Below are 23,826 nucleotides of genomic sequence, written 5' to 3'. Positions count from 1 at the left end.
TGTTATTCAGAGTTTCCCCTAGAGCCTCCAAATTTTCCTCGACCAGCCCACTCATCGGGGCCACTGTGTTCACAAGAAAAAATAAATAAATCCTTTCTTGACTTCAGAGCTTTCTAGCCTGTTTTTAATGCTTTCACTTGTGGCTTATTTCTATTGAACCATCACCACCTGGTGGCCTAAGCCAAATTTTGTAGAGAAAAGAGAGCCTGGAGTAATGGAGTTTAATGACCAGTTGGTATTGTGGATTTGTAGTTTTCTAGGGAAGTTTAGCAGGGCTGGCACAGGGGCCTTATTAATCATCCACCCTAAGCCTCCAACAGTTGAAGATCGGGCTTATTCTTTCAAGGGCACTTGAAGGGGATTCCATGCTCACCTCCGCTAACTCATTTCTATAGTTAGCACCTCTTCCTGAGCAGAGTCCTACCCTGCAGCAGTGTTACCCCAGTCCCTCCTGCTACAATGAAAGCCCCTTTGCTTTGATTGACATCAATGAATCTGGATATACTCACTCAGAGGTCATCATCCAACCTCTGTACTTAGTTCAAAAGTCTGAGGTGGAGGGCATGAGAGACAGTCCTCTTAATGCAAGACATGCAGGTGTGCCCCAAGAGGTCAGGCTTCCCTGAGTGTGAGGACCACAGTAAGCCTGAGGTTCACATCCCAACTGTCTTTCAGAAGCAGCCTTGGGAGTGACAGGGCCATGAACCTGTTATAGTTGGATATACCAGCATAACTTTCTACACAGCAAAGGCAACATGATGTGCAGGACAGACTTTCGAGTCTTGTAGATCTGGTTTTCATCTGCATCTAAGATCCCAGTCTTAGGAAAGTGTTGGGAAAGCAAGGTGAACTAGCTCTACAGAGGGTTTGCAGGGAACAGAGCTCTCTCAACAGACAGCTGTCTGTCTGTTCCCTCCCTGCTTCAGGGCTGTCATCAAAAACCTCCATTCAACCATTTTCTGCACTCATAGCAAAAAAAAAAAAAAAAAATGGTTGATTGAAAGTTTTTCTGGAAGCACTTGGTGCAAAAGTTACATTATGTAAAGATACAGGAAAAGTTTAAAATGCATTAAGTTAGTATGCATATGAAACAAAATGAAAATGAGAATAGGGAGAAGAGGAAACCAAAAGTGTAGATGGTATAGGAATCACATTCTCTGAGATTGAAAGAAAAAAAATTTATATATATATATATATATATATATATATATATATATATATATATATATATATATACACACACACACACACACATACACACACACACACACACACGCGTAATAATGTTTTTTTTTTTTTTTATTTTGAGACAGGGTCTCTCTAAGTTACTTAGGACCTCGTTAGTTGCTGAAGCTGACTTTGAACTTTCGATTCTCCTGACTCAGCCTCCCAAGACATTGGGCTTACAAACCAGCTTTTCATGTATATTCTTAAGAGAAGGATGATATATTTGACATTAAAAAAAATTTCCCAGAAGACAAACCAAAGAGTTATGCATATACATCTCCAGTCTGTTAACATAGTTCCCAAGAAAAGTGTTTTCCCCCAGAAAAGCACATTTCCAAACCAAAATTTTTACGTGTGTGATCCCTTCACCCAGAAATTTCTTCTCTTGGAATCTATCCCTTAGAGGTACTCACACATATGTGAAAAGATGTATGTGTGTACAAAGTTGGTCATAGGGCCGGGGATGTAGCTCAGTGGTACAGAGCAATGGCTTAGCATGCATGAAGCCTTGGATTCCACTCACCACCACCCCCAAAAAAAAGTCCTCAAAGTTGGTCAATGAAGCATGATTTGTAGCAGAGAAATGCAAATAAATCAAGCTAGATTTTCATCAAATTGATTTTTTAAATTATACATCCAAATTATTATATGACTACAAAAACAGGGGAAAGGGAAAAGAATGGTTTAGATCGATATGTACTAACATAAAAGGGTCTGCAAACCATTTTAAGATAAAAACAAAATCAACTCATGAAAACTTAGGTCCTGCTGGATACAGAGGCACATACCTGTCATCCCAGACACTTGGGAGGCTGAGGTAAGGGGAATCTCCAGTTCTAAGCCAGCCTCGGGAGGTTTTCAAGATGGCGGACTAGAGGGAGTCACTTTCCTGGCTCTGCTCTGAGGCATGAAACCAAGAAAGCAGATAGGAAGCTTCTCAGCCAGGTGGGTAAACAAAAAAGGTGGGGGCACTTCACTGGAACTTAAAACTGGACATTCAAAGCAGATCAGGGACTCAGGAGGTTGGATATAATAAAATAAGGAAGAAATCCCCAGCAGCACAGCCACTGCCATGGCCAGACCAGAAGCACCAGCCAAAAGGGTCCCTTTGTGAGCAAAGTGGAGGAAAAGGGAATTAAAGGAACTCGCACTTTTTTTTTTTTTTTTTTGCACCAGGGATTGAACTCAGGAGCACTTGACCACTAAGCCACATCCCCAGCCCTATTTTGTATTTTTTATTTAGAGACAGGGTCTCTCTGAGTTGCTTAACGCCTCACTTTTTGCTGAGGCTGGCTTTGATCTCACGATCCTCCAGTCTCAGTCTCCCAAGCCTCTGGGATTACATGTGTGCGCCACTGTGCCCAGCTAGGAATCTGCACTTTTAGGAGGCCTGAGGCATATCTAGGTATGGAGCATTTAGAGATCAAGGACATTTTCAGATTAAACTAAAAGGCGCATGCATAATATTCTTGGGCTGGAAAGAAGCCACCATCTCTCCCAGGCAGCGTGCAGAGGACAAAGGAAGGAGCCGTCTTGCAGCAGTGGCATGGGGCACTAGCAGCTAAGGGAGCCAATTCCTGACAAACCCAAGTTTGACCCAAAACCCAGGCCCAGTCAACACACACTGAACAACACAGAGTGTGCTTAAGTGACCAGCAGAAAATCATACATGGAGAGAGGTTTACACAGGAGACAACTGGTCTCAGAAACCTACCCAGCTCTATCCCTCCTCCTCCAATCCAGCTGCTAGCCAAAGAGACATATCTGTCTGGGAATTTGGAAGGGCAGGGGTGGGAGAAATTGAGTTTCAAGACTGAACCCAAGATCAGGAAACATGGGGTCTGCAGGTGACATAGAGGACTAAGAATTGGCTCCTCCACCACAGGAGTGGAAACCAGGGGGAGATCCCTGAGGTACAGTCTTCCAGTGTGAACTGGCAATTACTGGGCTCTAGTGGTGCATGGATTTAAAATCATCAGAACAATTGGCATTCAGTGAAGAGCCCACCTTGCCTCAAGGAATTCCATGTGTAAAATTGCCTCTCTCACTTCAGCAGTCCATAGGCTGGAGCATCATGCTCCAGATGACCCAACCTAAAACTGCTGAGAAGGGAAACTGAAAATCTTTTGAACTCCAATGGAAAGAATTCTTTTAACTTTTCATTGAAATTTTTTTTTCTTTTTTGGTTTTTTGTTGTTGTTTGTTTGTTTGTTTGTTTGTTTCCTCTGTTTAATTGTGATCTTAATGTTCATGGACATTTATACATACTCATACTTGGATTTTTTTTCTCATTTCCAGCAGTTTTGAAGCCAGTTATTTTTCATAGATCAGGTTTTTGAGGACTAGGATATTTGATTAGTATATTTTAGTTTTGCTTTTTATTCTTTTATTTTTATTTTTAATTTTTTAAAATTTTTACTTTATATATATTTTTTCTCTTACGTGTTTCTCTTGATTCTCTTTCTTTTCTTCCACTAACAAACAACCTCTATTGTTCTCTCTTTCATTCTTTCTTTAATTTTTTGCTTCTATCTTCTCTCCTTTCCCTCATAATCATCAAATCCTATACCACTTCTGTTCTCTCCCTGTCCACCATTTGAAATTGGAAACCCTTTTGCAAACATGCTGTTTGTCTTGTAGGCAATAACTGATCATATCATTTCTGTTTATTGTGATAATTAGCATTGTAGATGTTGGAGCAGGAAATATTTGGTTTAATGCTGTATATTGTTTGCATTGGTTGTTGTTATTATTTGTCTCTCCCTAAACAGTGAGGTACTATAAACCTTCAGAGACACTGTAAGTCCACAGGGTAGAAACTCTACTGCCTCATATCCACACTGTTACATGGGTAGACATGCAAGCAACATGAAAGGAAACAAATAGCCCCAAACAAACCAAGATATTCCAAGAATAGAATCTATTGATACCACAGTGGAAGAAATGTCAGAGAAGAAGTTTAGAATGTAGATAGTTAAACTGGTCTGCAAAGTAAAGGATGGCATAAGGAGTGAAATCAGAGAGAAAATACAGGAAGTGAAAGATCACTTCATTAAAGAGATAGAGATTCTGAAAAAAAAAAACAAGCAGAAATCCTCAAAATGAAGGAATCAATAAACCAAATTAAAAATTCAATTGAAAACATCACAACAGACTAGACCACTTGGAAGACAGAGCTTCAGGCAATGAAGATAAAATATATAATCTTGAAGACAAAGTTGATTGTGGAGAAAATATGTTAAAAGACCATGAACAGAACTTTCAAGAAATATGGGATAACCTGAAAAGGTTTATCAGAATAGTTGAAGACTTAGAGATACAAACCAAAGGAATGCACAAACTTCTCAATGAAATAATATTAGAAAATTTCCCAGACCTAAAGAATGAAATAGAAAATCAAATACAGCAGGCTTACAGGACCCCAAATATACAAAATTACAGCAGACCCACACCAAGGCACATTGTCATGAAAATGCCTAATACAGAATAATAATAGAATTTTAAAGGCTGCCAGAGAAAAACAATAAAATTTAGGGGAAAACCAATCTAGATCTCAGCTGATCCCTCAAAAGATAGGAGGTCTTGGAATAACATATGCCAAGCTCTAAAAGAAAATGGATGCCAGTCAAGAATACTATACCCAGCAAAATTAAGTTTCAGATAGATGATTAAATAAAAACATTCCATGATAAACAAAAGTTAAAAGAATTCACAACTAGAAAGCCTGCACTAAAAAACATATTCAATAAGATATTTCGTGAAGAGGAAATGAAAACCAGCAAGGGGAGGAACTACATTAAAAGAACAGTGACTCAATGGAGAAAGTAACTAAAATTAAAAACCAGAAATAAATCAAAATGACAGGCTCAGCAACATAGTTAGACCCCATCTCAAAAAAAGAATTCTCTGCTTTAAAAAAAAATCAGGTTCTACATATGTGGTACATAGAGAAGTAACTACATTCATGAAAAAATGTAATTTTTTAATGTAACATTGAAATATTCATGTAACATCCATGTAACACTGGTTACCCCTGGGAAGTGGTTGGAATGATAAGGAAGTCGAATATTTTAACTTTTTACTTTACCTTTTTTTTTGTATTATATTTTGTTATCCTAATAACTGATTTTAAAAAATAAGGGGGAAATTTCTCTTTAAAAATTAAGTGTATTTGGATAGTAGTATCAGATTAATGTTGAATTTCCAGAATCATATTGTGGTTATATAAGAAAATAACTATTTAGTAGATCCTTGCCAAAGTCCTTATAAGTGAAAATCCATGACATCTACAACTTATTCTCAAATAACCAGCCAAAAATAAATAAAAATAAATTGAACAATGGTGTACAGAGTTAGAAAGCAAATGTCATAATGTAACAATGGGGGAATCTAGATAAAGGTTATATGGAAGCTCACTGCACAACTCTTACCATTTTCCTGTACATATGAAGTGTTTTCAAGGTAAAAAGAATTCCTAAAACATTATGCATGATTTCTGGAGTGGAGATTTTGGTCTGCCTCACCTGGAGCATAGGAGGACCCTAGTGGTGGGTGATTTTTATGGGACATACACAGGAACCCATCATTGTTCTCGACTGAGATTTAAATGCAATTAAGAAAGTCAAATGAGAATATTCAGAGTAGGAGGATGTGTTTACTGTAAGTGATGTAAATTGACTGTGTCCCTTGGACATTATGTGTTCTTAGAAAATGGCGATATGAACATGTATATTCTTGTTGTAAAGGAATGTGAATGCTGTCATGATCAAAATGGAGCACTCGTGTCAATCTTAATTTTAAAAAAAAAGTAAGTAAAGCAGGGAGGTTATGAAAGAAGGATTCCAATACATGACTGCCTAATCATTACTATCACCAAACGCCACACCAGAACCTTATAGAAAAAGTACTTCTTCAGGGACATCTGCCCCACAACTTCTTAACTGTCTGTTCAACCTCAGACTGACACCACTCCTATTATTAATCATCGTGGTCAAGAATTATTGTTTCAAAATATCTGATGTAATCCTCCCTATTTTTGTCTTTGAAAACTTCCCTTTTTGAAAACTGGCCTTCCCCGCCCCCTTAGGTACTGGGGAATAAACCCAGGGACACTCTACCTCTGAGCTATATCCTCAGCCCTTTTTACGTTTTGTATTTTTGTTTGTTTGTTTGTTTTTTGAGACAGAGACTCACTAAGTTGCCTAGGCTGACCTCAAACTTACAATCCTCCTTCCTCAGTCTCCCAAGTAAGTGAGATGACAGGGGTGTGCCCCCATGCCTGGCTGCCTCATCCTCTTTGAATCCACCCATAGTTTACTATATCATGCATATTCCCACTGCAATATCTTGATATTCTCATGAACTGTTGTGCTTTTCCCAAATAAATATCGGTGTTCTTTACAGAATCTGTCTTTTTTTTTTCTGATATTGTCCAATTTCACACAGATTAAAGCAAACCGTGGTTAGGGGAGAAACACCAATTCCTGATATTTCCTTCACTTTGTACTAGAGGAAAGATTAGAAGGAAGAAGAGGAGCAGGCACAGTGGCAAACACCTGCAGTCCCAGCAACCCGGGAAGTTGAGGCAGGAGGAGCGCAAGCTCAAGGGTAGCCTCAGCAAATTAGCAAAGCCCTGTCTCAAAAACTAAAGAGGACTGGGGATTGGCCAATGGTAGAGCACCCCTGGGTTCAATCCCCAGTATCAAGAAGAAAAAGGAGGAAGAGGAGGCACAGGGAATGAGGGAGACTAGATGGACTAGATTGTACTTTTTTAACCAAGAATGACAAGTACCAGTGTTCGGTGCACAGTTTTAGCTAAGCCTGAAATATACCAAGTTGTAGAAGATGAATTGTCAGCTATTGTCTTGTTGGGTCCATAGTGCTAACCACACACCTAAAGGGTTAGATATAGTTCCATGTCACTCATCATGAGAGGAGGTCAAAGCTTCACTATGTTGGAATGATCTCTTCCTGGGGATCAGAAGCCAGACGGACCCAGCCTCCCAGGCATGGAGGTGACTGGAGAATCATGGAGCTGAAGAATGACCTAGCCATGTCAACAGAAGGCCAGACAGAGCTAGAGACTGCAGGCTGGAAAAGAGGCCTCAAGAATGGCCTTGGATCTGTGGGCTCCAAGAACACTGTTAGCAGCTGCCACTGTAAGACACCTTCTGCTCTCTTCATTTCCCTTTATCCCTGATCCTCTAAGAGGGTCTGTTCAGGGCTGGGCCTGTGGCTCAGTGGTAGAGCACTCCCCTAGCATGGGTGAGGCACTGGGTTCCATCCTCAGCACCACATAAAGATAAATAAATAAAGGTATTGTGTCCATCTACAACTAAAAAATATTTTTAACAAAACAAAAGAGGGTCTGTTTAAAGTTGTTATCTTTTTTTAATATTTTTTAGTTGTAGATGGACACAATATTTTTATTTATTTTTATGTGGTGCTGAGGATCGAACCCAGTGCCTCATGTGTGGAAGGCAAGTGCTCTACCATGAGCCACAACCCCAGCCCCTCAAAGTTGTTATCTTTATATCATGGTCTCAGCTGTGTCAGGGAGAATCAAGGGGATCCTGTCCCACATTTTAGGGGTGAGCAAAAAAAAGAACAGTGACCCCAGAATTGGTGGGCCAGAAAGAACAACAAGGCCCATCAATCTCAGGGAGCCAGAGATGGCATCTGAAATCCTGGGGACAACAGCAAGGCAGTAAGACCAGGAGGTCAGAGAGCATACTGAGGACTGACTCCAGAATCCCCATCAGGTAATGCCAAGGACACTTTTGGAAACAGCTGAGAGGAAACAAATTTTAAGGAGACCTACATCCAAGAGCTGCAGAGATTTGGCTTGAAGTCACGATAATTTAAATCTACAAAGAAAGCATTAGTTTACTCTGGTCAGGTAGGGGACACGTGGAGGATCCTCATTGGTCCTTTTTTAATAGAAAATAACATGACTTGAATAAAATTGGTTTTTTTATGTGCTCCTAAAAGGCCTGCAATGAAAGGAAGCAAAGACCCAAAGCACCAGAAACAGACAGGACTTTAAAAATCCAGGCCCCAATAGAGGTTTTTGTTTTTAATTATATGATTCCATTTATATGTGCCACCTGGGGATGCAGGGGGGGACTTTATTGGGAAGATGGGGGATGGAGCAGGGGAAAGATTGTATTTGGATGAAAATGAGCATGAAAAGAGTTAAATCCTCATGTTGTATAGCAGGAAGTCAAAAGCTGATACCTAAAACTAATGATAAAGAGCTAATAGTAGAAATGTTTATTTAGAAATGTGAAGGCAAATGTCAAAAAGAATAGCTAAAAAAATGAATGCAGGTGACTCTGGGGCATTATAATTACACGTGATAGAGAACAGATAACATCTATTTTTTTTTGGTTTATGTAGCTAGAAACTTGGTAAAATACTTTGCTTTTAAATTGTGTCCACAAGAAGCTAATTTTGCAATTAAAAAAAAAAAAAAGCACTCAGTTGGAGAGAACCAGAGATCCTCTAATTGATGAGGCAGTTTCAACCTACAGAAAGTACTTGAGTGCCATCTAGTGGCCAGAGTAAATAGCTGCTTAGAAGGATGAAAAAGGAAAGAAGTCAAAAAGACATTCAGGATACGTAAGCATTTATTGTGATGATATTGTGAGCCAGGCGATGATTTAGGCGTAGGGAATATAAGAGTCCATAAAACAAGTGAAATCCTGTCTTCCAAAAGTTAACATTCTATTTGCAGGTGAGGATGACACAAAGTCTATAATGTCAGGTGGTGTCAATGGAAAATAAAGCAGGGTGAAGGGTATTAGAGGGAAGGAATAATGCGTTATAGTACAGGTAGCAAGAGTCTGGATAGCTGGGGGAAGTCATTCCAAGAGAATGAACAGCCAGTGCAAAGGCCCGGGGGTGAGAATGTTTTTGGTGTGTTCAAAGACTAGGAAGGAGGCCAAGAGGACCCCCAGCAGAATGAGAGAGGGAAAGGGAGTCGGATATCATCCAGAGAGACCACAGGGCTGGATTACAGCATCTTGTGAGCCACTGGGAAGACTTTGGCTCTTACTCATAGTGAGATGGAGAGAACTGAATTAATTCATATTTTAGATGGATAATTCTGGCTGCTGGGCTAAGTAGACAGCAAAAGAGCAGCATCAGCACCATGGAGAAGAATTTGGAAGCTAGAGCAGCGATCCTGGTAAAAGAGATGCTGGCTGGACCAGCAGTCTCAATAGGCAGGGGCAAGAAGACTCGGGATCTCTCTAAATGATGTCAGCACAAGTTGCTAGATTAGATGTGAGGTTTGAGAGACAGGAGTCGAGGAAGACCCAATGTTTGGGGCCCCAGCAGTCATTTACTGAAACAAAGAGCATGTGATCCAGGCAGGCTGCAGGGGAAAAAAGGAAGTGATCTGATTGAGAGCTCAGATCCAGGATGTTTGAAGAATGCCTGCTGAACTGGAGGCTCTTGGCAAACTTATGATGTCCCACTTAATTAAAAAAAAAAAAAACAGACTGAGGCTCAAAGACATGAATGAGCCGCTCAGGGCGCCAGTGGCCAAGCAAGCCATGGACTGAAGTTCCTGACGCCTGGGCTCCTCCAGCTCAGGGCAAGTCAAGGCATCTTCTGAAACTCCTGGTGTTATTTATTTCACAATAGCAAATGAGTTGGGCAATGTCATTCTCCAACCTAGAGTCCCCAAACTCTGCCACTTTGACAAAAGAGGAAGAACATCTGTCTCTGATTCCCCCAGTGCCTGGCTTTGCGACGATAAGACAGGGACTGTTCCGCTTTCGGGTGGAGATGTTTGCTAGCTGAGAGCTGGGCAGCCTGCACAGCCCCCTCGATCTGGAATCTATCTATTCCCAGATAATATAGAGACAGATAGAAAGATAGATAGATAGATAGATAGATAGATAGATAGATAGATAGATAGATGTCAGGATGAGCAAGTGGGGTTCAGGAAGCCCCCAAACCATGAGAGGCTGGAAAGATGCTTCCCGGACAACTCTAACGTTTTCCACTAAGGAGCTCGCCCTGGCAGATATAGGGGGACCCCACCTACCCTCAGTGCCAGGGCGCACATCCCCAGCCCCTGCCTGGAGAATGTGCACCCTGGCCCTGCAGGCAGGCTCTGGGTGATGGGTGACAGGGTGCAATATGCACCTGCACACAGCATGTGTCTGTCCTGGATATAGATAGGCCTGTCCAGGCCCCTCCCCTTCCCTGACCACACCCCTCAGAGGTTTCCTCTGGGTGACTTGTCCTTCCTGCTGTGGCCAGCTCTGGGTTGTTCTCAACTAGGAGATGTCCCAACCAGGAGCATTCTGGAGAGACTTGCAAATGGGTCTGAGCTCAGTCCTGGGCTCTGAACCCACCACTTGCATGGCATCTGCCCCCCTCCAGCCCTGAGCTCAGTCCTGGGCTCTGAGCCCACTACTTGTATGGCCTCTGCCCCCCTCCACCTCACCTCCTCTCAGTGCTGTGTCTCAAGGGTTGATTCCAAGAGTCCAGATCCCAGGAGAAGGAAGAATCTGAGGAACCCAGAATAGTAAGTGTCAGTCACACCCTCATCTCCCCATCCCTCCATCCTCCCACCCCTCCCTCCTCCCATTCCTCCTCCCCCATCACCTTTCCTGACCAGCCCTGGGCCCTGCCCCAGAACCTCCATGGATTCTGACTTCTTCCAGTATCTTCCAGTCCCCTGGGGTCTCCTCCCTCCTGTGATTCTCCTACCACTCCTCTCCCCTCTGTCCTCCCGACATCATCTATATTGGCAGATGCCCTCAGTTTACAAAGCTGAGTCCCAAATGCTGAATCGGAGTTTGCCAGGCTAAGAGACATGATCCCCATGAGAGTCGTGCATTGAGAGACGTGCATTGGCCAAGGCAAAGGAAGATCACTCTTCTCTACCTGCCTGATGCCCTTCACCACCCACTCACTTACCCACTGCTCCCCCCATGAATATCCCCAAGGCTCTCCTGCCTGGGGCAGAGATGGCCAGAGGGACCCAGGACCAGCTGGCTCATTACCTGGAGCTACTGCCGAAAGAGGAGCTGAAGGAATTCCAGCTTCGGCTATCCAACAAAACACTCTTTGGGTGTTCTTCTGGTGTGACACCAGCTCAACCAGAGAAGGCAAGTGGCACGGAGGTGGCCTCACAACTGGTGGCTCAGTATGGGGAGCAGCGAGCCTGGGACCTGGCCTTCCACACCTGGGAACAGATGGGCCTGAGTCTGCTGTGTGCCCAGGCCCAGGCAAAGACGACCTTGACTTCAAGTGAGTAGAAAAAGACCCTACCTCAGTCCCACTGGGACTACCACCACTGAACCCTCCCACCAAGCCACCTCTGGGTGGGTGACTTGGGACTGCCCAAAGGAGCATTCAGGTGCCAGACTAGGCTAGAGCTGGAAGGCTTGCTGGGGGGGCTCTTGCTAGACCCCTTGCCCTATACCCTCTTCTGTTCCAGTGCATTTCTATCCCCATGTGATCCTCACAGTGCCTGGAGGGCTGATGGGGGGGTAGACTGGCATTCAGAAGGGTACAGAGAGGAGTGGGCATGGGTTTCAAGCCCGGCTCCCTAAGAAGCCCTTACAGAGCATTGTAGTTATGAACATAGACTGGGAGATAGGCAGAGGCAGGCTCCTGTCACAGCACTGCCACCCTGGACAAGTCACTTTACTACTCTGCTTCTGTTTCTCCATGAGAGAGTAAGAGCCTGTCTCCTTGGCCTGTGTGGGAGTTAAAAGAGATAATCCATGTGAAACTGTTAGCAGAGCCTAATATACAGTAAATGCTCCATAAATGCAAGCTCTTGCTATTGATGCTGCTGCTGCTATTATCACTATTGGCAACCCGGGGAGGCAGGTGCTGGTAGCCCCACGTGGGAGAGCTAATGCTCAGAGGGGAATTTTAACTTACCCAAAGAAGCAACATCAGAACCAGGAAAGGTAGGCAAATTCCCTGAGCCCCAGATCAGGACTTTTTGCCCAGTGGTGTCTGTGAGGATACCATTCTCTGGATGAGCCTGTTAGGGGGAGGTTGTGAGGGCCTCAGTGGGCTCATGGGTTTCTCCTGACCTCACTTGGTTAAGAAATGGGACCTGATTAATATGAAGAACCCCAGGCTCAGTCTGGCTTCTGTTCCTGCCCCTCGGACGAGCCCTCAACCTCTCTGTCTCCTTCCCATAGCCCACTCTTCCTTAATCATCGGCTCCCCAAATACACCCGCCATGGAGTCCCCTAGCTGGCCCACCTCCACAGAAGTGCTGAAGTTCTGGAATTTTCCTTGCACCGGGTCCACCCAGGAATCAAAGAGAATTTTTCCTGTAACACCTAGCCACATCCAGAAAGGTGAGTTAAGAGCCCTGCCTGGGACTGGGGTGGGGCAGTGAGTCAGCCAGTGGGTCCCCACAGGTACACATGGACCTTCATGGGGACCTGGGGGGCATACTATAGAGGAAAGATGAAAGAGACAGGATAGGGGTGGTGAGAGCAATACGGCTGGAAGTAATGGTCCTTCAAGGACCTCTCAGTGCTGAGACTGCTCCCCTTTCCGTTTGACAGATGGGGAAATTGAGACACATGTGCATCAGTCCTGTGTGGCATGGTCCTTGACCATGCAGAGCTCATCCCATAATCTTGGTGGGCACTGAAGATCCACAGGGTCAGGGTAGCCCAGAAGTTCAAAAGAGGCTTCTGTTCTCCAGATGAACACACACACACACACACATGCATGCATGCACGCACACACATATCTACTTGCACAAAATCTGAGCATGAGGCTGGGCTCATTCCTCATCCCCAGCCAGTTCCCTTTCCTAACTTCTCTTATTTTATTCTCTATCGTTTTGGTCACCAGGGTTCAAACCTCAGCTACACCCTTGCCTCTTCCTCTCCTATCCCAACAATCAAAATGGCCACCTCTTGACAGTGCAGAAGAGCTAGAGAGAACAGCCCGCCTGTTCAAGCTCACAAGCACTTAGGGGCAGAGCCAGGGCTAGAATCCAGAGCAATCCATGCCTGGGGAAGTTATTTCCTTCTCCACCCTGCCACTGCTTTGTGGAAGTCCTGGGTTTGCCCCAATTTCCTTCCCCTTCCTCTGTGCCCACTCTCACTCCTCTGCTCCCAAGTCCTGGCATGGGTGGCTACAGGCTCCAACTCCATTGCCCTCAGTTTTCATTCTGACTTCACCCACTTGTGGTGTGATGTGGAACAAGTCTTTCCACCCTCATCTGAGACTTCATACTACTTAATTTTAGCTCCTTGTACCACCTCCAACTCCACAGGGTAGAATTAAGCTACACACACACACACACACACATACACACACACACATGCACGCACACACATATCTACTTGCACAAAATCTGAGCAAACACTCTACTTTGATATGATAAGAGGGGCTAGACTGCTCACATGTCTCCCCCAACAAAGATTCCCCCACTATTTATGCCTCCCAAGAGCACTCTCCTCTTTCCCATGCCCAATACAGTACCAGACTGCTCTTCCGCTCTCTATCACTTTGAACAATTCAACTCTACCTCCAACTTGCATGGCCTGAGTTCTCAGTGTCTGGCAAAACTGTGCACTGCAGTAAAGAGGATCCCCCCTGCCCAGGAAGCTGCAGAGTAACTATGGTTACTTGAAATAGGTAGTTTGGCCTCTCAAGTGGTTCATCAAAATCTTGCAACCTTAAACACACTATACTCCCACCAACATGCTTCAGACCAGCCGTAAGAAAATAAAACTCTCCATCTACCTTGATGTGGCTTTAACAATAAGATCTTAACAACTAGTCCACAAGATCATTGTGAGAGTCAAAGTGCATTTTCAGTAGCTAATCATTTCTCTTCTGTCATCCCCCATCCCCCCATCCAGGAAATCCTCCCTTGTTCCTCCACCGAGCTCCTTCAAGCTCCACAGACCAGGAGTCTCCAAGCCAAGAGTCACCCAATGCCCCCACATCCACAGTGCTGGGGGGCTGGGAACCTCCACCTCAAACCAATGCAGAACCAAGGCATCAGGGAGCTCCTGAGACTGAGAGGCTTCTGGCTGAAACATCTGGAAATTATTACAGAGGTGAGGCCTTGCCTAGCTTCTGGGGCATGGCGGGGGTACAAAGGCATGCACAAAATCAGATCCCTGGGGTCCAGGTTAACAGGCTGAGCAGAGGACCTGGAGAACCTCTGAATCCATTCCCTAGGACCCCTAACACTGCAGTCACCACTAGACCAAGGCACTGCTTCTAGGAAGCCGCTAAAAATGCGGATGTGGGTGCATTCTCCAGCACAAGAAACATACTCCACTGGCCTAGGGGTCAGGTAAGCTGGATCTGATGTCCACAGAGCTTCTCACCAATCCCCTGCTGGAAGTGGTCTAGAGAAAGTCACATGCCTGCAAGTGCTTGCTAGACACCCCACTCCACGTCAGACCCTGTGCCAGTGCTTCAATTGCTCATTCTATTTAAATTTCACAACCACTCTTATGGTCCCATCTTGCAAATGAGAAAACTGAGGCTGAAAAAAGTAAAGTGTCACAATGTGGGGCAAAGCTGGAATTCAGCCTTCCTTCTCCCCAACACCACAGTCCACACCTTTAACCCCTATGTCCTACTCCCTTCTGCTGTGTAGGCAATGACGACAGTCATTTCAAAGCCACAGCCACACTGGCTTCTGGTGTTATGGTCTTAACCCATGCTAGGGGATGCTCCCTCTGTATCTGAGAGATGTTGAGTGAAAAGGAATCCTTCTACACACAAATGGGAGTTAATTACAGAATTCATGGACCGAAAATGTGGCCTAGGCTCAATGTGTGTCAACTGATTTAATTAGTCACACCACTTCCCATTCACAAAAGGAAAGAAGGAAGAAAGAAGGGAAAGAAGAAATGAGAAAAGGCAGAAAAATAGGAAGGAGTCGAGGCATCGTACAGAAACATACCAATGCACTATTACTAGAATGCAATAATGATAAAAAATTTTAAAAAGCAAGTATAAAAACCATGAAGGCAAATTAGTTGCTACAATTAAAGGTTCCATCGGTTCTGAGCATCCTGGCAAGCAGGGAAAAAAGAGCAATATAATGGGTTACATAATAGCTATTATCAATAAGAAAAGACCCACTCAAGGGAATGGGAGTCAAATTCCCTCCACAGCTAACCCATTTCCTCAAGTTTTCCCTGATTCTAAATTCTAAAGAAATTCTTCAAGGGTGGAAGTTGAACAGTTTCATAACAAGTACAGAAATCACACAGCAGGCTTTCTGATTGATCAAGAACAAAGGCAAAAAAAAATCTGCCTGTGTAAAGGAAATGATAAACAATATTTTAAACTCTGTGGGTCTTTGCCACAGCTACTCAAACCGGCCATCACAGCCTTAAGGCAACCATAGACGATACACCAGCAAACTGTCATGATTGTGTTCCAATGACACTATATTTATGGACACTAAATTTTGAATATCATATAATTGTCACAACATGAAATGATATTCATCTTTTGATTTTTTTTTCAACCATTTGAAAATGTAACAGTCATTCTCAGCTTGCAATCTGTACAAAAACAGGTGGCTGGCTGGGACTGGCAAAAACAGGCCAAATCCAGCCATCTTCCTGGTTTTTGTGGATTTGGATGGAGCTGACCAACACCTACCTGGTCAGGGGCGTAATATTAAAATGAAACTCATTCAAGGTAGAGGATTTTTTTAAGTATTACTTAATTCAAGAAAGAAAATATTTTTTAAGTGTGACTTGATTCAAGAGGAGAGTCCATGGTCACAGATCCATGAAAACTAGGAGGTTTTGGAAAAAGTGACATCAGAAGAGTTAAGTTCTCTCTTGGCATCTCAAGAGGCACAGCCTGAGCAGAGTGGGTGGTGGCCCCAGGTAACAATTGGCAGTGACCTATTGTTCCTAGAAGGTATTCACATTGCTAGAAATGTTCTCACAAGAGACAATAAAGGCAGACCCATAGATTATGATTTCAGAGGTGAGTTGGACCCTGAAGCTGCAGTCTCACAAAGAATAACAATATGAATTGACTCCACACTCCCTACTCTCCCCAGATTTTCTTCATCCCGCCTGAAAGGTAGGACAGGTAGTAACTTGACCTCCAGATATAGCCCACCAGGTGTCCTGGGGTAAACTGGTCTTCACCATCCCAGATGAATCATCTGAATCATCTTTAAAATTCATCTAGGGGGGAAAGCAAGAGACATTCAAAATGTTAGGAAGAGAAATGTGGGGCGAGATTATAACAATTGCACCATTCAGAATCTGACTTAATTTGGAGCCTGAAGACCCTCTGTGGGGAACGATCTCTTACATGATGAGCTCAGCTTCTCACTGTTCACTAGGCATCTTTCCATCTTTCACAGGTTGGTTCCCTTAGAAGCAGGTCCTGAGATGAGTTGTGTGTGCAGGTAGTTTATTGGGGAGGTGATTCCCCAGAGGCACTGGGAGTGAAGAAGGAAGTGAGTCTGGGGAGGAAGAATCCCTGAAAAGGTGCACCATGGAGCAGGCTACCCCTGTGAGCATCTGTCTTAGTTCATTTTCTGTTGCTACAACAAAGTAACTGAGACCATGTACTTTATAAAAAGAAGGGGTTTACTTATCTCCTGCCAGTTCTGGATGCCAAGAGTCCTAAATCAGATGGCCGCATCTGCTTAGTTTCTGTTGAGGATCTTGTGCTGCTCCATGTGTGGAGAGAGGGACAGGGGGCAGAAGAGCAAGCAGGAGGCTGCAGAAGAGAGGAAAGGGAGTCCAATTCCCTCCACAGCTAACTCATTTCCTCAAGAAATGAATGAATCTCTTCATGAAAGCTGCTCCCCCATGACCTAAATGCCTCCCATTAAGCCCCACCTCCAACACCACTACATCAGCAACCAAATTTCAATTAGTTTGGGGGGAAATAAATGACATCCAAACCAAAGCAGCAACTGAGGTTCAATGCTGTTGAGGATGTCTGGGAGACAATGTAGAACATTCCTCAGAGTTGCCTGTCCTGAGTACAGAGGACCCCATCTGTTGTCAGCTAATGCTTTCTCTAGAGCATTAGCTTTGCAGTCTTTCTGGCACATCCCACTGTGGGCCATGAGAGAGCCCTCAGACAATCACAGGTGCTTATTGAAGGATATGATTGGCAGGTCCTGCAATGGTGGGTGTTGAAAAGATGCCATTCAGGAGACAACAGCATCTGCTCCGTTATCTATGATTTCCACTCCTCCTACAAGGAGATATCAAAATGCCCAACTTACAGATGAGAAAACTGAGGCTCAGAGCAGCTCATGGCCCAAGTCCTAGGCTTAATGAGGGCAGACAGTTGTGTCTGTCAGTTCACTCTTTATTCCCAGCCCCTAGAGGAGTGCCTGGCATTTGGAAAGCCCTGGATAAATATTTGAATGAAAAAAATATATATCAGAGAGTATGACTTGGTAAAGATTTGAACTAAAATCTTCTACTCCAAAGCCCTTGTTCCTTCTACATCACCTGCCAGAACCCACCATTATCTGCAGTTAATGTGCTATGTGGCTCAGAGTAGATACCTAAGTCCATTCAGTTGTTAAATGAATAAATGATCAACTCTGTTCTGTACCATTAGTTCCCATCTTTTCCTCCCTTATTTAGGAATCAGAGAAAGATATCAAAACCAGAGAAGAGAAAAGCTCCGCCACGCACAATCCTGGAAAAATGACAATATGCACCAAAAATTCACACAGCTGCTACTTCTACAAAAACCTCATCCCAGAGGCCAGGATCCCCTGGCCAGGAAAAGCTGGCATCGTGATGTAGTGGAGGAGCAAGGACATTTGATTGAGATCCGTGAATTATTTAGCCCAGGCCCAGGTTTCCAGAAAGAACCTCATATTGTCATACTGCATGGGGCTCCTGGAATTGGAAAGTCAACACTGGCCAGGCAGGTGAGGGGAGCCTGGGAAGAAGGCCAGCTGTTCAGAGACCGCTTCCAGCACATCTTCTACTTCAGCTGCAGAGAGCTGGTCCAATGCAAGTTGGTGAGTCTGGCTGAGCTCATCTCAGAAGATGGGACAGCCCCTACAGCACCCATCAGGCAGATCCTGTCTCAACCAGAGCAATTGCTCTTCATCCTGGATGGTATCGATGAGCCAAAATGGGTCTTGGAGAATCAGAGTCCTGAGCTCTGTGTGCACTGGAGCCAGTCACAGCCCGTGCATGCACTCCTGGGCAGTTTGCTGGGGAAAGCCATACTCCCTGAGGCCTCCTTGCTGGTCACATCTCGGACCACAGATCTGCAGAAACTCATTCCTTCTTTGAAGCAACCACGTTGGGTAGAAGTCCTGGGCTTCTCTGAATCTGGCAGGAAAGAATATTTCTACAAATATTTCACAGATGAAAGCCAAGCAAACAAAGCCTTTACTATGCTGGAATCAAACCCTGAGCTCTTGACGTTGTGTCTCATGCCCTTGGTGTCCTGGATGGTCTGCACGTACCTGAAGGAGAACATGGAGTTGGGGAAAGAACTCCCACCCACCATTCAGACCATCACAAGCCTGTGTATGCACTACCTTTTCCAGGCCTTTCCAGCTCCACACCTAGGGACACAGCTCAAGGACTTCTGTTCTTTGGCTGCTGAAGGCCTCTGGCAAAGAAAGACTGTGTTCAGTGCAGGTGACCTCAGGAAGCATGAGTTAAATGAAGCCATCATCACCATTTTCTTGAAGAGGGGTGTTCTCCGCAAGGGCCCTGACTCCCTGACCTATAGCTTCATTCATCTCTGTTTCCAGGAGTTCTTTGCAGCAATGTCCTATGCCTTGAGGGATAAGGAGGAAAGAAGCCAAAGTCCTGATGGCCTTGGAGGTATGGAAGAGCTGCTAGATGTGTATGGAAGGAACAACCTCTTTGGGGCACCAACTGTGCGCTTCCTGTTCGGCCTCTTAAGTGATCACTGGTCAAGAGCAACAGAGAAACCCTTCACCTTCCAGTTGTCTCCGGAAAGGAAATGGGAGCTGCTGCAATGGGTGGAGGCCAAATCCCCACCAGGACAACCACACTCTCTGGAGTTTCTCCATTGTTTGTATGAGACTCAGGATGAGGAATTCCTAATGCAAGCCATGGACTGTTTCCAAAGAACAAGGATGTATGTCCAGACAGACATGGAGCTTCTGGTGTTCATTTTCTGCATTAAATTCTGCAGTCATGTGAAGAGGCTTCAGCTGAATGAGGGCCCACAGAAGGGACAAGGATGGAGACCCCCTGGAGTTGTCCTGTGAGTATCCTGACCTTTCCTCTCATCAGCTCCCACACACTTCCTGAACACTGCAGACACTCAGGCTCAGCCCCAGGGGCCAAAGGATGATGTCACCATGATTTCTAACTGCCCCATCCAACCACCATTCTCTACCTACTTAAGTCTGCATGACTGGGTACAGTGGCACATGCCTGTAATCCCAGTGGCTCAGGAGGTTGAGGCAGGAGGATAGCAGGTTCAAAGCCAGCCTCAGCACCTTAGTGAGGCTCTGTCTCAAAATAAAAATAAATATAAATAAAAAGGGCTAGCGATGTGGCTCAGTGGTAAAGCACCCTGAGTTTAATCCCTCAGTACCAAAAAAAAACTCTACCCTCTCCAAGGATCAAGCAATCCATCTGCCTCTGCTGCTCTCTCTCTTGATATGCTGTCTCTCCAAGAAATGATAAATTTCTCTTTCAACTGCTTTAAGCACACCTCCCTCTCCCTTCCCATGACAATGACATTGACCCTGAGATCTTCCCCCATCACTTCAGGATACATGTCTATGAAGTGGAGTCCCCAATTTTTCCCTGCAAAACTGATTTCCTTATTTGCATCAATGATGCCACTATTGCCCTGGACACTCAACCTGAAACACACTCTCTAAGCATAAAACAGTAGCTGTCTGAGTGGCCATCCAACCCCAGCAACACTGGGAACTTCCCCTGCCTGTGTGGCAGTATTGATCGTTCAGTATCAGTATGAGTCTATCTTCCCCCCTTAGATGGTTCATTCCAAAAATATTAGTTTAACACTGATTTTGTGCCATGCCCTACAAATTACAAATCAAAAAAACAATCCCTGCCCTAAGGAACTCGGAGAGAAAACAGTCATCCATCAAATAATTACAATAGAATTTGACGGCCTGCGATAATAGAGGTATGGAAAAGGTATTATGGGGGCCCAAAGAAGGGAATGAGCACACAAGTGAACCAGAAAAGGAGAAAGGCCCAGAGGAAAAAAATGTTTTATTTATTTGAGTCTTCTCTTTTCAGATTTTTAAAGCTTTTTCTCATAATAAAACCCATGTTCACTGTAGAAAGATTAAGATATGTAGATAAGCAAAAAGATGTATATTAATATCAATTGTAATTCCATCACTCAGAGATGACCATCATTAAGAATTGCGTTATTGCTGGGCATGGTGGCTCTCACCTGTAATTCCCAAGGCTCAGAAGACTGAGGCAAGAGGATTGCAGGTCCAAAGCCAGCCTCTGCAACTTAGCAAGGTTGTAAACAACCCATTGAGACCCTCTCTCAAAATAAAGAAATGAATAGGGCTGGGTGTGGCCCAGTGGTTAAGGGCCCCTGAGTACAATCCCTGACACCAGAAAATAATAATAATAATAATAATAATTCAGTTATGTCTTCTATTCATTTGAACCATGCTATACATTTTATATCAGTCAGCTTTATTTTCCTAAAAGGTCAAGACTATCTTCTTGTGTTATTAAGTCTGATACAACAGCATTTTGAATGACCATGGGGTCATCCCTCAGGAGAGCTCTATGACTGATTTGACCATTCCCCTATTCGTGGGATTGTTTCTAGTTATTCTTGGTTGTAAACATGATGTTGGCCTTAAAGGATGTGGACACAGGTGTTGCAAGTGGCAGTGGCCTGATGTGCATCCTGGAGAGGCACAGAGGCAGAGACCAGATGGGGGACAAGAGGAACCAGGGACACCAAGGCCAGAGAAAGAGAATTTGGAATGGATGGTAGCAGCATCCCATGGGAAAGTGGGGGGTATTGCTACAAGTGGAGAGGGAGATTTGAGAGGCTCCAAGTCAGCCAGGCCAGGCAGGGAGAACAGCCAGGAGACTAGAGTCCACCAACAAAAAAATTCCAGGAAAAGGGGCTAGGAATATAGCTTGGTCAGTAGAGTGCTTGCCTTGCATGTACAAGGCCCTGGGTTCAATCCCCAGCACCACCAAATACATCAAGGCAGGATGAGAGGCCTCAGGTATCTATTTGTCTTATAATCAAGCAACATACATTTTGAAGAATCAGTTTTGAATTTTGCCCTTCAGGTAGTATAAAATGCTATGTATGAATCAACAAAATCCATCCTTTGGAACTTTAATTATTTGATTTATTTTATATTTATTTAGTTTTGTAGAGCTTGAATAACACATGTTTAAATTTTTGTTTCAGTCAACACTGGCCACCTGGAGAATGTTTTTTTTTTTTTTTTTTTTTTTTGGATGCATGTGTAGCATTTGTATTTTTGACATTTATATTTTAATGCTTAAAACTGCACTAGGATTTGGGAGAGATTCTGCAGTATCTTATAATCGTCACACACCCTGTGCACCATCCAGTGCTATTGCTGTCCTGATTTTGCAACTAAGGAGACTGAATGAGGCACAGGGAGGGGGACTTGCAAGCAGGCAGCTGGTTCCAGAGCCTCTGCTCCACACCTCTGCACTGCTTTGGAGACTTTAGGGGAAAAATGAATTAAGACTGGACTGTAGTGGGTCGAAGAGTTACTGGAGTGTGGTGATAGAGACATCTGGCAAGAAAACAGAAATGTCACTCTGAAACATGGAATAGAGCTTGAGCAGTTGAAGCCCTGTGCTTCAGTAAGCTTTTGCATCTCTGTGACCAAAATGCCCAACAAGTACAAATTAGAGGAGGAAAAGTTTATTTACGGCTCATGATTTCAGAGGTCTCAGTCCATAGATGGCCAACTCCATTGCTCTGGGCTTAAGGTGAAGCAAAAATTTAAAGATGTGTTATTCAAGCTCTACAAAACCAAGCAAGCTCTGGGCTTAAGGTGAAGTGGAGGAAAGCTTCTGAACTCAAGACAAGGTCAGGAAGCAAAGAGAGGGAGGGGAAAGAGGCCACAGGGAAGGTGGACCTTTCCAGGGCACAACCCCAGTGACCTACCTCCTGCAGTCATGCCCCACCTGCCTATGGTTACCACCCAGTTCATTCAAACTAGAATGGACTGATAAGACTACAGCTCTCACAATTCAATCATTTCACCTCTGAATATTCCTGCATTAACAGGAGTTTTGGAGGGACACCTCATATCCAACCAAAACACCCCAGAAGCAAGTGAGATCATTAAAGTATTGGGTGAAAATGGAGAAAGTACATGGGTGGAAGTCATATAAGGCAGAGTCTACTCTAACACTCATGTGAAACTCATCATCCTCTCCCATCTGGGTTGCAAATATTCTCTCCTAGGACATTCCCTTTGCCATCTCTTTCCTGTGGAACTTCACCAAGGTCTTGCTGTCCTTAGAAAGTACAGGGGCCCACGAAAACCAACATGGAGAGTAGTAATCTAATCATATCCAACATCCCATCACAAAATCATCCTCAAACCGTCTCTCCTGGACTCTGTTCCCATCTCCTTTCTAGCCACTGGGACTCCAAAATTCTGTGCCAAAGACAGGTATGTCTTCATTGATGGGAGGAGGGCTGTCCAAATTTCCAAGCTCCTCCTCTATGCCAGGGGCTATGCTGAGTACTACAGATAAAAAGAGATACCAACTATCTGCCCCTGCATTCAGGGAACTCCCAGGCTCAGACAGAAAAAGATGGAGAGGATGAGCACATCGGTATACTATTGGTAAGGGTTGTAGAATGAGGTACCACACAGAGGAGGGCACCTAACCAGGTTGGCAGGAGCAGGTGGAAACGTGGGTCAGTCCTGGCAATGGCACTGCCCACTGAGGCCTGGTGCTCAGGAGGACAGAACCCCTCCCTGTTGTGCAGTGCTGTGCACATAGACTCTGCACATCTGGGTCACATCTCTCCTGTTCCTCTCTGTCTCCCTCAGGTCCAGATGGGTCCCCATCACCGACAACAGCTGGCAGGTTCTCTTCTCTACTCTCAGAGTCAGTGGAGGCCTGAGGGAGCTGGACCTTAGTGGAAATTCGCTAAGTCACTCTGCAGTGCAGAATCTTCGTAAGACCCTGAGACAACCTCTGTGCTACCTGGAGACCTTGAGGTAAGTCTGGCCTGGGGTGTCCAATGAAGCAGTGAGGGGTGCGAGATGGGAGGCAAAGGCTGAGTCTTAGGATGAGAGACTAGTCTTTGTATTTATCACATACCCATTGATCCCCTCTGACCGTGCACTGTGACGAATGTCTGTGCTACTATGGTAAACGCATGCACACAAAATCTTTTCCCGCAGTTTGTGAGAGACTGGCATTAGAGACCACAGCTAACAGACAAGTGACAACAGGCCCAGATAAAGCCTCTAGTGGAGAAAACTTCCTTGAGGAAGTAACTGGAAGAAAATCTAAAAATCACAGAGGATTTGACTAAGTGAAACCGGAGGGAAAATACCCCAGGCAGAGGGAATAGTATTTCTCTCCCACCTCTCCATGGAAC

The 23,826-nt window shown here is 44.4% G+C and overlaps 2 protein-coding genes across 17 annotated transcripts in view; one reads left to right on the top strand and one right to left on the bottom strand.

Annotated features, from left to right (window-relative positions):
- Mis12 (MIS12 kinetochore complex component) overlaps nt 1–23,826 on the bottom strand; it is a 167,863-nt gene that overhangs the window by 78,311 nt on the left and 65,726 nt on the right. For 4 of the 14 annotated variants that reach the window (XR_003580711.2, XR_003580713.2, XR_011704967.1 and 1 more), the window contains 2 exons: nt 11,250–11,431; nt 10,688–10,751 (listed from right to left, as the gene is read on the bottom strand). The exons of 6 other annotated variants lie outside the window; for them this stretch is intronic. The gene's annotated coding sequence lies outside the window, so the exon portion shown is untranslated. Of the gene's footprint in view, nt 1–10,687; nt 10,752–11,249; nt 11,457–12,138; nt 12,245–23,826 lie in introns of all 14 variants that reach the window. 4 more of the 14 variants (XR_003580710.2, XR_011704968.1, XR_011704969.1 and 1 more) reach the window with 3 other exon arrangements.
- Nucleotides 10,533–23,826, top strand: part of Nlrp1 (NLR family pyrin domain containing 1) — a 40,967-nt gene continuing 27,673 nt past the window's right edge. For 2 of the 3 annotated variants that reach the window (XM_071603314.1, XM_027922644.2), the window contains exons 1-6: nt 10,533–10,768; nt 10,998–11,496; nt 12,408–12,569; nt 14,097–14,297; nt 17,841–19,458; nt 23,270–23,440. In XM_071603314.1, the coding sequence (XP_071459415.1) occupies nt 11,178–11,496; nt 12,408–12,569; nt 14,097–14,297; nt 17,841–19,458; nt 23,270–23,440 (2,471 nt within the window). In that variant the 5' untranslated portion in view covers nt 10,533–10,768; nt 10,998–11,177. The remainder of the gene's footprint in view (nt 10,769–10,997; nt 11,497–12,407; nt 12,570–14,096; nt 14,298–17,840; nt 19,459–23,269; nt 23,441–23,826) is intronic. The other variant, XM_071603315.1, reaches the window with a different exon arrangement.

The sequence above is a fragment of the Marmota flaviventris genome, chromosome 17 (genome assembly GCF_047511675.1).
Source record: "Marmota flaviventris isolate mMarFla1 chromosome 17, mMarFla1.hap1, whole genome shotgun sequence".
NCBI lineage: Eukaryota > Metazoa > Chordata > Mammalia > Rodentia > Sciuridae > Marmota > Marmota flaviventris.
Note: the sequence above shows the minus strand (reverse complement) of the source record. Positions and strands in the feature narration are given on the sequence as shown.